Below are 12,995 nucleotides of genomic sequence, written 5' to 3' on the forward strand. Positions count from 1 at the left end.
CTTTCTTTAAGCTTATGTTGTTTTGATTCTTTCATTTTCTTAATTTATGCACTTCAGTCAATATTCAGCCTTTTCCAAAAATGTATCTATTGTTGAAAGTATTACAGATGCCCCCTTTTTATCCCATTGACCCCTTTCACCCCACACTCCCCCTCCCAGACCTTCACCACACTATTGTCTGTGTCCATGGACTATGCATATATACATACAAGTTCCCTGGTTAATCTCTCCCCTTACCCCCTCATCCCAGCCTTCCCTCTGCAATTCATCATTTTATGGTATTCCATGCTTCTATGTCTCTGGATTTATTTTGTTCATTTGATTCCACATAGAGTGAGATCATCTGATACTTATCTAACTGGCTTATTTCGCTTAGCATAATACTCTCCAAGTTCATCCATGCTGTCTCAAAGGGTAAGAGATCTTTCCTTTTTATAGTTACATAGTATTTCCTGGTGTAAATGTACCAAAGCTTTTTTATCCACTCATCTGCTGATGGGCACTTGGGGTATTTCCAGATCTTAGCTATTGTAAATTGTGCTGCTATGATCATAGGGGTGAGTATATTCTTTCTGATTGGTGTTTTTTATTTCTTAGAATATATTCCTAGAAGTAGGACCACTGGGTCAAATGATAGTTCCATTTTTTAGTTTTTTTGAGGAAACTCCATACTGTTTTCCAAAGTGGCTGCACCAGTGTGTGTCCCACAAGCAGTGTATTAGGGTTCCCTTTTCTCCACGTCTTCGCCAGCACTCGTTGTTTGTTGACATGTTTTTGATAGCCATTCTGCCAGGGGTGAGATGATGCCTCTTTGTTGTTTTGATTTGCATCTCTCAGATGATTAGTGACTTTGAGCATATTTTCATGTTTCTTGGACTTGAGTATGTCCACTTTGGAGAAGTATCTATTATTCAGCTTTTCTTTTTTTAGTCTAAGCATTTAATTCTATATGTTTTTACTTTAAATGTCAACTTAGCTAATGTTCTACCATTATGATATAACTACAATTATTAGCATTCAAATTTTGTGTTTCTCTCCATTTTTCTTAATTCTATTTTTGATTCATAAATAATTTGATAATGTTTTTTTTTTAATTTCCAAAATCAAGTTTCTGTGTGTGTTTGTGGTATTTTTTTATTTATTATTTGATAGGTTCTTTGTTTTTATTATGTTCAGTGCATATAAAAGAAAAAGTAAATTAATCCTATACTATCTTAATGTATTTTTGCATTTATTTTGTTGTGTAGTAGACTTTTTTAATGTTTGAACAAACATTATATACTTTTTTGTTTAACATAAAGAGACTTATAAAATGTTTTATGTTTAGAATTCTTAGTATACATTTTCTCTGCTTTAATATTTTTTAAATCTGTCTTTATCTTTTTTTAAATAGAAAGAAAAGCTTTACTTTTTAACCTGAACTAACAATCAAATATTTTAATATATTTAGCATTAAATTATTATATAAACTTTGATATGCTTTATATTGGTATTTGTTTCATGCATTTATGTTGATTTGATTGAATTTTGTTTATTCCATGTTCCTGAATGTTACAGACATTACCTATATCCCTATTTTCTCATAAATTTTCTAAAACTAAAGGTTTCATTTTCTGTAACATACTTTTAAGCATTGTAGTGAAAATCATCAAGATAATAACATCACAAAATTAAGTGTAATACACAGCTTTGATGGGTAGCATTGTATGAAACTGCTTACCAGCGGCATTCCAAACATGCCGAACTCCAGCATGCCCGTGATGGACCATTCCATTTGCTCCCATGAAGCCGTGTTGTCTCCTAACCAATGTGCAGCATGGACTCCAGTTCCAGCAAAAGTTGACCGGGTCAGAATAAAGCTTCTCTTATTAGGAAAAACTTTTTGTACTGCTCTGAAAATAAAATCCAATTATTAAATAAGACTTTGCCTTAGCTGGTTTGGCTCAGTGGATAGAGAGTCTGCCTGAGGGTTGGAGGGTCCCAGGTTCTATTCCTGTCAAAGGCACATGAACAGGGTTGCATGCTCGATCCCCAGTAGAAGGCATGGAGAAGGAAGCTGATCAGTGATTCTCTCTCAGCATGACTGTGTCTATCTCTCTCCTTCCCTTCCTCTCTGAAATCTATAAAAATATATTTTAAATACCGAAATAATGAGCTTTTTAAAATAATACTAATATTTGAAATTCTAAAGTCTCAAATGTATGTATTACATACAGTTCCTAGAGCCACACCATAATATTTGTAACTATTTTATCAATGTTAATTCCAGTTTTATATTTAGTTATCAATACTATTTAAATACACTCTGATCAAATATAGACAAAAATATTCTAGAAATGATTCAGATTTGAATGACTTCTTTACCAAATTAAATAAACATGTGCTTTTTTTTATCCACTCAACATTTGTTTTTAAAATATATGGTTTAAAATAATTGAAAATTTTTAATATAAAATGTATAAACCTAAACTTTAACTCAATACATATTTTTGTGATACAATGGTTTTAATTATATATTAATGTTTGCATTTTTCAAATAACAGCAAACAATGTTGGGATAAAATGTACATATTTGAGAAGTATTTTATTTTGTTTGTTTCTAGAAGTTCACCATTCACAACTACTAGAATTATTCATCTTGCTCTAATTGGTTTGGCTCAATGGATAGAGCATTGGCCTGCGGACTGAAAGGTCCCAGGTTTGAATCCAGTCAAGGGCATGTACCTTGGTTGCAGGCACATCCCCAGTAGGAGGTATGCAGGAGGCAGCTGATCAATGATACTCTCTCATCATTGTTTCGAACTCTCTATCCCTCTCCCTTCCTCTCTGTAAAAAATCAATAAAATATATTTCTATAAAATAAAGCTGAATTATAGTTATTTAATTATATAAAAATTAAAAATTGTCTTGGCCTGTGTTTTCAGTGGTTAGTGTTGGCCCCGAGACCAAAGAGTTGTGGGTTTGACTCTTTGATACTCAGCCTCAGTAAGGGTGCCAGTGGGAGGCAACCAATTGATGCTTCTCTTTTACATATATGTTTTGGTATATGTGATTTGAGAGAGAGAGAGGAAGTGAGAGGGATAGAGAGACAAAAACATGCATGAGAGAGAAATATCGATCAGCTGCCTCCTAGTCCTCCCCTACTGGGAATTTAACCCACAACCAAGGAATGCGCCCTGGCTGGGAATCGAAGCAGTGACCTCTTGGTTCATAGGTCGATGCTCAATGGAAAAAATATCCTCAGGTGAGGATTAAAAAAAATTAAAACTTTGTTGAAACTAGGATCTAGTTTTTATTGACTGTCACATTATTGGTCTTTATATAATGCTTGAAAAATAGTTAGCAATAAAGAGAAGATGTCCCTTCCTTTATTTTGTATCATGTTCTTTTTTACACAAAAGTAACACACTAGATTAGAAAATTGCTTTTAAAAAATACTATATAAAAATTACAATTTAATGGAAAACCCTGGTTTTGAAAAATAGACTTGGTCTAGAAGAGCCATCCTTCCAGGCCAATTGTGAAGTTTATGCTTAGAACACAATTACATTCAGAGAAGCAAACTCAATCAAAACTTTGAAGGAAATTTAAGTCTAAAATAAAAGGGAATCGTGGTTAAATACATACACCATATTATTCTTGATAACTAAGTTCCAAATTCATGAATAATACTAAAAGAACTGATGCTCTTAATATATTAATTTCTCTATCACGAAAATAGTATTTTTCTTACATTTGTGCTATTTTCCAATTCCATTAGTAAATTATCAAATATATTCTAGACAATAAATAGGAAAGGAATTTCTGAGTGAAACTGCACTCACTTCTCTGTAGCTATAGCCATGCTGTATCCGTAGAGGCTGTGAACATCGTACTCTTTCCCCCAGGTCTGCACAGCGTCCATGCAAATTGTCTTGGAATACATGAGTTTGTCAAGAATATCTAGGAGAAAATATATAAGGAATATCTACTATCAATTCTTTGCTATTTTAAATTCTATAATAAGATTTTTTTTGCTATTTTAACCTTTATAATTCTTAAATGATATGCAATGCCATAGTCATTCAAAAAACAATAAAAATGAGAATTTAATTTCCAAATAGGTCTCCACATCCCGCTCTTGTTGATTAAATATTACATTTGCACTTTCACTAACATTCTGCTTCCTAACTACAATAGTAAATAAATTCAAGGGGAAAGTAACCTTTAACATATATGTATAGAAATATATACATTTAAATCAAGTGTCTGTAGATCTATTTGAAAGCTTTATAGTGTAATCGTTAACTTAAATATGATCTAATTTTATGCATGTAGACTTGTCACACAATTACAGACCATTCAAATTTTTTTATTGTACTTTCATTTGGGGGCATATATGATGTTGCAATAATTATTGTCACATTTCTTCAGATGTCCTTGTAGCTATTTATTCCACTAAGAGCACATTTTTTTTTCCTTTGGTTATTTATTTTACCCACATTAAGTGATTAGAAAAAAGCATTTTTAGAATATATGAGATATAACTATTCTCATTAGGCATATTCTGATAACTGCACAGACTTATAGTAAAATGCTCCAAAAAAAATCAGTCACTTCAATTATGATTTCAAACAAATTTTTTGTTTCTTTTCATTAATTACTTAATCACCAGCAAATAAAAATAAATCAGCATGTTATATCAAATTTTAAAATCATTCTCCTTTCCTTAGGCATACATATTGTGGCCAAAAGTAAAACAAACAAAAATATTAATTTCAGGGCCCCAAAAATTTACCAAACTTTGCAATTTAGAAATATATATGCTAGAATTTACCAGTTGACAATTAATGTTGAGTAGATAAACAAATGAAATTTACCAGGAGTAAAAGGTGGATAATTCCATTGGTTGTCATTACATCCTTTTGTTGAACCTTGAACAAAGCTGGAAACTTCATTCATGTCCTAAATGGATATAAATTGAAGAGCAACAGACTTGAAGTATTAATAAATCATATAAACAAGTTATTTGTGGGTTTGTTTGTTTTTAAATCTAAAGCACACATATTATTTTGCTTTTAGGAAATAAATATAAGTTTCCAAACTAAAGACAAATTTGCTTATCTATATTCACTACTTGATTCTACCTTGGGTCAAAACTGAGAAAAATAATATTATTTGCTTTTGTGTGAATGTAGATAACAAATAGCAGAGGTATCTTTGATTGAGGAATTGTATATGAGCAAAATGTAGTTCATTTACCTAGTGTTAACTGTACATATAAAATATTAAATATAAGTACTAAGCAACTACCTTTTCTAAATCATTGTATCACTCTTTTCACTGCAAATCTATCATTTATTTTTTAGTGTATAATTCATTCTATCAGAAAAAAATGATGTGAAGAAAATTAAGAAATTAAAAACAGCAACAACAACATAATAGCAGTATTTGGCAATCATTCCAGTAAAAACTTCCAACTCTTTATACATAGTATAATTAACTCAGTGATATTAGTGAGGTTTGGAATCATTCTCATTAGTATGTTATGTTGTTATAGTTTAAGCATTAGTCAAAATGCTTCTATGTTAGCATCAGAACAGCTCTGCCTTTTCAGATGTTCTTCCTCCTCCCAATCTCTGTCTCTTTGGAGTTGAATCAGGCATTTCAGTCTTGAATGGATGCGGGAAATGGAGTATTCTCTCTTTCCACAGTACCGCCATCTCCTCTCTCCCTATTCTTAAAATGCCATTTATACTTCTAACTCCATTCTAATAAACTCAGATTGTTTCCTAAGCAAGCAAGGAAAGGGAATGAAGAAACTTGCAATTTAAATTGAATAATACAATTGAAATTAGCACTATAATTGAAAACAAAACTCAAGAGCAGAATGCATTTTTTTTGTTTTATTTTGGTATTTCTACCAGGAGCTGGGTATTATCATCATGATCTCACAGATTTTTTGTCTAATAACTAAAGCTTCTCCATCTCACCTATTACTGTCTTCGAAATCCTGATGATTATGCTTAACCTGTTACTCAATTTCATGTTGTCAGCGGAAAACATAGTTTTCCTACCTTCATATGACCCACAAAATACCTCGTATATTGTTGGTGCAAGATAAAGACTTGTTATCTAGCAAATTGTTTGAATTAATAAATAAATGATTAACTAAAATAATGATTGAGTATTAAAGACTTTAAATAGAAATATTATGAACCTAAACAGCCAAAAAAAAAAAAAAGACAGCTATCCCCAGAAATTTCATTATGTCTCCTTCCAAAATTCTGGACTATTCCAATATCTTTGAACAAAATCCTCGATGTTTTTTCTGTGTTCAGATTTATTGTATTTTTTTCTGAAATACAGATTTTTAGGCTCACCAAATTGTTTCATTCACAAATTAAGCTATAATTTCCATAACCAAAAATACTGAATCATCTATTATCATAAAGTATTATTCTATACCACAAACAAGCAGCATGCTATCAAAATCTACAGATAGAAAACATCATCCAAGGACACTTTTAAACATTAGTGTTTTAATGTAATATATATATATATATATATATATATATATATATATATATATATATAAGTTATCTAGGATTTTGTTTGCTGTTGTTATGTTGAGATAAAACACTTAACCTATAGCCAATTTTGACTTGTTCTATTTTATAACTTACTGAAGAATGTTTTTAAAGGGTAAGGGCTTTTTAGGTTCATATTATTGTAATTGCTTGACCACTGTAGACTTAATACATTTTTTGGAATTGTACTAATATTGGATTATTCTCAAATCTTGTTTACTGTTTTTTCAAACAATAAGTTATTAGTCATAAAGATATACCTCAGTAATAGAAATGCAATGTCTTCTATAAAGTGTATTACTAAAGATTAACAAACTTTCTACTTTCAGCTTTTAGTTTTTATTCTTGTCTAACTCATGAACATAACAAGTATAATATTTATACATTCTAAAAAATATCATAAGACCTTTTAATTTTAAGTTCATACAATGTAAAATATATCTTGTCAACTTAATAATTATATAATTGGAAACTAATTATATTTTTTGTCCAAAATCACTGGCTTAAAATAGCTACTTACAATCCAAAGTCCATCATATTTCACTTCTTGATGGAAAATGCTACATTCATTTGCCCACCACTCTATGCATCTTGGATTAGTGAAATCAGGATATACTGATAATCCAGGCCACACCTAGAAGAATAGATCATTTACATATATACACATTTTTAATATAAATAAATGAGAATCCAAACTAACTGAGTACAAGAATAATTAGTCATAATATTGTAACTCTTGCCCAATATATATTTACAATAATCTCAGGCCTACTTTAAAATGCATTTAACAGAAAGTAAATTAAAAAAAAGAAAGAGCAAGGACATGAAGCATTTATGAAAGGGAAAATAGAAGAAAATGGGATGGATGAGATTATTATTCTGACTGCAGCTTAATTTAATTCTTAGCATTTTAGTAGATTAGGTTAAAAATAAAAATCATATAATATATTCATTGACTGATAAAAGAAAGCATATTATTAAGTCCAAAAGCAACTGCTTCCAAAAAATTCAAAGAAAAAACTCCATATATATATTTTTTTCTTCTCTTTTTTTCAGTTTAACAAATGCATGTGTGACACGTATGTGCTAGGCAATGGTTTAAGCGTTTTTGTTATATTAACTCATTTATTCTTCACTAGCACTTTGGGGGACAGGTACTATTTTTATCATCATTTTATAGTTGAAGTAGGTACTATAATTAAACCCATTTTACCCGAAACTGGTTTGACTCAGTGGGTAGAGCGTCAGCCTGCAGACTGAAAGTTCCCAGGTTCGATTCCAGTCAAGGGCATGTACCTTGGTTGGGGGCACCTCCCCAGTAGGGGGTGTGCAAGAGGCAGCTGATGGATGTTTCTCTCTCATCGATGTTTCTAACTCTCTATCCCTCTCTCCTCCTCTCTGTAAAAAATCAATAAAATATATTTTTTTTAAAAATAAACCCATTTTATAAACAAGAGAAGTGATGAGCAGATAAGTTAAATAAGTTGTTCATGGTGATACCACTAATATGTGACAGAGAACTTTAAACTAAGGCACTCTCATATCAAAGTCCATGGTATTAAACTCTACACCTACTAAATTGCCTTTTATTTATTTATTTTGCAGAGTCACTACTTAATAGCCTTTATTTTATTTATTCTTCATTGTTTAAAGTATTACAAATAGTAGTACATATGTCTCTTTTTTTTCCAATTGACCTTCCAGAACAGAGAACCCAGAAATCAACTCAAGCCATTTTACTCAATTAATATTTGACATAGGAGGCAAGACTATAAAATGGAGTCAAGACTATTTTGCTTTTTATGATTGATGTTTCTTTAAATTATTTCAGTTATTACTTAAAATGATGACGTTGGGCCCTGACTGGTTTGGCTCAGTGGATAGAAAATTGGCCTGTGGACCGAAGGGTCCTGGGTTCGATTCTGGACATGTGCCTTGATTGCGGGCACATCCTCAGTAGGAGATGTGCAGAAGGCAGCTGATCGATGTTTCTCTCTCATTGATGTTTCTAACTCTCTATTCCTCTCCCTTCCTGTCTGTAAAAAATCAATAAAATATATTTTTAAAAAATAAATAACTAAAAAATAATGATGTTGAGCTAGATGAATTCAATTTCAAATAAATTTGGATAGATAATATTGTTTTATATGTAAATTATGTATTTACATGTAAAACATTGGATATGGATGGGTTATGTGATCCGTGCATATCCAACAGAGCAGTTCTTAACAAAATGTATTATGTGACTTATTAATAAGCTTTGTAAGTAGGAAATTCACCTCCCTCAAATTCATTTTTTCACCTATAAATTAAGAAGCTTGATCATGGCTACCTCATTATTTTATTGTGAAGACTAAATGTAAACCATAAAACTTAGTACACAACATTAAGTATTCAACTTATATATGCATTCTTCCATAGGAAGGAAATTCAGTTTTATTTTCTGGTGGAGTATAGAATTAATTAAAGATTTGTAACAGAAATTTTAACTTGTATAAGAGAGATAAAAAGTGATGGTTAAAATAGTCTTCAGTATTTTATTTTATTTTATTTTTTAAATATATTTTATTGATTTTGTACAGAGAAGAAGGGAGAGAGATAGAGAGTTAGAAACATCAATGAGAGAGAGTCATCGATCAGCTGCCTCTTGCACACCCCCTACTAGGGATATGCCCGCAACCAAGGTACATGCCTTTGACCGGAATTGAACCCGGGTCCTTCAGTCCCCAAGCTGACACTCTATCCATTGAGCCAAACCGGTTTCGGCTAGTCTTCAGTATTTTAGATAATGCGTTGATAAACATTTTTAAATATAATTTCACAATTTATCCTGTTTTATTCTTTTGGCTAAATTACGGAAGTGGAATTTCCACGTCAATATACTAAGATATTATGGGGTTTTATATGTCTTATGAAGTTATCTCCAAAAGAATATTTATCCTTGTTAAAATTTTGCACTTTGGAGCTAGGCAGTATACTAACTCTGCTCTTATTTGCTCTGTGATATTAGAAAAGTTACTTCACTTCTCTCAAATTCACGCTTTCACCTATAAATTAAGAATTCTAATAATAACCATCTCATTTAATTGTGAGGGTCAAATATAAAGTATAAAACTTAATACACAACCTGTAAGTACTTTATATATGCATTTTACATAAAATTAACAGAATTTTGTTATGTAAATTATTTATCACATTTTTATCTTCAGTTTTAATTGTGTATAAGCACTGAACAGTATCTGTCTTATAGTCATTTCATTAGTTTTAGAGACGATTGGAATATTTACTCTGTCTGAAATATCTCTACACAATTAAAATATCAACCAAAGGACTTATATGCATGTATTTGAGCCTAACCAATGGACACAGACAAAAGGGGAGTGAGGGCATGAGTGTGGGGATTGGGGGGCAATGGGGAAATTAGGACACATATATAATACCTTAATAAGTAAAAAATAAATTAATTAAAAATATATCAAATTTAGACTTGAAAGTGAATACACATATGTGCACACACACGAAACCTTTGTCACTGCACAAGAGAAAATCTGACCAACACAACTTAAATAATTGTTATAATTTACCTCTCCGATAATAGTTGTAGTCCCATCTGACTCATTTACCCAAACTCTTTGTGCATTTCCCCTGTCATAGGTTTCATAGTTTCCTCCGTTGGCACGCTTACTGATGGCAATCCCAGGATCCTAACAATGGAAGAATTAGCAAAGATCACCAAGGGCAAAATATGTCTCTGGACATCAAGACTGAAATCATCTACACCCTAATTTTCCCTATTACTACGCACAGTAAAGAAGAAGAATAGGAAAAGGAGGATTCCTTTGGAGCATGGCATGGGGAGAGAGCTCTATGGATAGTTTGGATCACCAGAAATACAAACAAATGGGCCCTCGAGCACATTAAGCCTGAAAGGTCACTGATGGCAAACATGAGAAAACTGAAGCTGTCCACCAGCCAGGACAGCGGGGGAAGGCAGGGTTCTTCTGGAAAGACAATAATGCTGGGGAAAATAAGAGGCAGCCAGAAAAGAGGAAGAGCAATTATGATGTACATGGACTCCATAAAAGAAGCCAGGGCTTGCACTCGGCATGCACCACAGGAGCTGAGCAGGGCCATTGAGGAAAGGAATGTGTGGACATCCCTCATTCCTAGGGTTGTCAGAAGTCGGAGCTGATTCAGTGGCACATAACAGACACAATCATAGGAAAAAAAAGAAATGATAGAAAATCTATTAACTGATGAAAGTGTAAATAGTAAAATTATGTTAATAAATAATCAGTCATTACCAAGATGATGACATATTTCTGTCCATGATCATGCAAATCTTGAACAAATTCAGGGAGCCCGTTATAGGTAACTTTATCATAAGTAAAGTCCTTCTTGTCTTCCATATAGTCAATATCAGTGACCTGTGTATCCTAAAGATTTAGCAGAGTATGTATCAATAAATAGTCCTGAAATAACTGTACAATACTTCAGCTTTGAAATCCAAAACACTTGTATTATAAAATTTTTAAAAAGTAAATGAACTTAGATCCCTTTTATTTCACTAAAGATGCAATGATATTTACTGATAAAAGAAGCATTTCTGCTGAAACCGGTTTGGCTCAGTAGATAGAGCATCGGTCTGCAGACTGAAAGGTCCCAAGTTCAATTCCCGTCAAGGGTGTGTACCTTGGTTGCCAGCACATCCCCAGTGGGGGGTGTGCAAGAGGCAGCTGATCAATGATTCTCCCTCATTGATGTTTCTAACTTTCTATCCCTCTCTCTTCCTCTCGGTAAAAAATCAATAAAATATAAAAATAAAAAATAAATAAAAAATAAGTATTCTAATTCTAGATTATGAAAGCATTATGATTATTCACATTTGTTTCAGTGATAACTAAACATGCATTATTATATAATGTGATTAGTTGTATAAAAATCCTTCACATTACATAAACTATTACATTGAAAAGTATATAAGGTTTCAGAAATAAAGTCTACTTAAAAACTAAATATGATTTTGTCCACAGTTGAACATGTAATTTGTTATAGTATTATTTATTACCACCTCTCAAAATTTCACATAGGTCTGGGCATTATGTATGGTAATAAAATGTACTTTATCATTAAAAGGCGACTTAATAATCCATGTGCATCTATACAATTATCCTGACAATTTCCTACATTTATGATTTTGTGACAATATTTAATGTGGTATATATTCCCAAATCACTTTATCCACTTACATATGGTATGCCAGCTTCCCGATTTCTTCTTACCACTTCTTTCAATACATCAAGTGATGTATAATTCCATTTACTCAGCTGGAATCCAAGGCTCCAATATGCTGGCATTGCCGGTCGACCAATGAGCTTAAAGTTAATAGACATTTAATAAATTAGTTCTAATAAAGAGTATTAGAATCTAATACTACTATGCTTCTTACTCTATTATATCTCTAGCATTCATTTAAGTTTAATTACATATTTCAAAAAAATATTTAAACTTTCCTATGTGTCTTAGATATTCTATTACAATTCTGTTCTGAAACATTTAAAAAATGGCTTTGTAACTTTTTTGTTTATTTTGTGTTGGAAGATTAGAAAGTTAGCACTTAAAATAGCATTTGCAAATGTATATTTTGCATAGCATGTAAAATAAAAGAGGAGAATACATTAATAGCATCAAAGAGATATGAGAAAAAAGAAACTGTCCAACCGCACTCTTACATCCTTTAGCAGCAGAATGACTGAATGATTGACTAAATGAATGGTCATTATGGTAGAAAAAGATGTTTAAAAGAGCATAATTTCTATTTTCTTACATTTTGACACATATCTTTCTTAGTTTTCAAATATATTAATAAAATATATGTTATACAAGGCTCCACCCAGTTATCTTCTAAGGTGTTTATCTCATTCACATGTAGGCCTTGGCTTCTCTTCCCAAGAGGCCAAATGGAGACACTTCCTCCATTGCCTTGGTGGCCCAAGCAGGTTCATTTCTTGCCCACAACAGTCTATCAGTGTCTTAATCACAATAATAGAGAACATGATTTTGCATGTGAAAATATGGGTGTAATGCATATTACTTCTTTTTCACTAAAACTATTAGGTTATATTAAGAAAAGTAATCTTATTTTGAAATAATGAATATTCTTTGGTTTTGGTGTGTGTGTGTGTGTGTGTGTGTGTATGTAATTTATCCATAATTTATCCTTTATAGTTTATACGTATCTAAATACTACTATGTAAAATCTTTAAATACTAAAATTGGGCTATTGAATTCAATCAAGAATTAAATTTATTTTTATAATAACCTATAATAATAAAAGAAGAATATGCTAATAGACCAGATAGCCAAACAACCTTCCAGACATCATTCCGGACGTCCTTCTGGATGAAGCTGTGGTGGCAGGGGCTG

At 31.8% G+C, this 12,995-nt stretch overlaps 1 protein-coding gene across 1 annotated transcript in view; it reads right to left on the reverse strand.

Moving 5' to 3' along the window:
* Positions 1-12,995, reverse strand: part of SI (sucrase-isomaltase) — a gene marked incomplete at its 5' end in the record, with an annotated part of 81,336 nt that overhangs the window by 53,861 nt on the left and 14,480 nt on the right. The window contains 7 exons of the mRNA XM_084872645.1: positions 1,721-1,892; positions 3,825-3,942; positions 4,860-4,944; positions 7,090-7,203; positions 10,154-10,273; positions 10,874-11,005; positions 11,819-11,944. Coding sequence (XP_084728771.1) covers positions 1,721-1,892; positions 3,825-3,942; positions 4,860-4,944; positions 7,090-7,203; positions 10,154-10,273; positions 10,874-11,005; positions 11,819-11,944 — 867 coding nt within the window. The remainder of the gene's footprint in view (positions 1-1,720; positions 1,893-3,824; positions 3,943-4,859; positions 4,945-7,089; positions 7,204-10,153; positions 10,274-10,873; positions 11,006-11,818; positions 11,945-12,995) is intronic.

Source organism: Pipistrellus hanaki (assembly GCF_964339955.1).
Source record: "Pipistrellus hanaki genome assembly, chromosome: 2".
In the NCBI taxonomy this organism is placed as follows: Eukaryota; Metazoa; Chordata; class Mammalia; order Chiroptera; family Vespertilionidae; genus Pipistrellus; species Pipistrellus hanaki.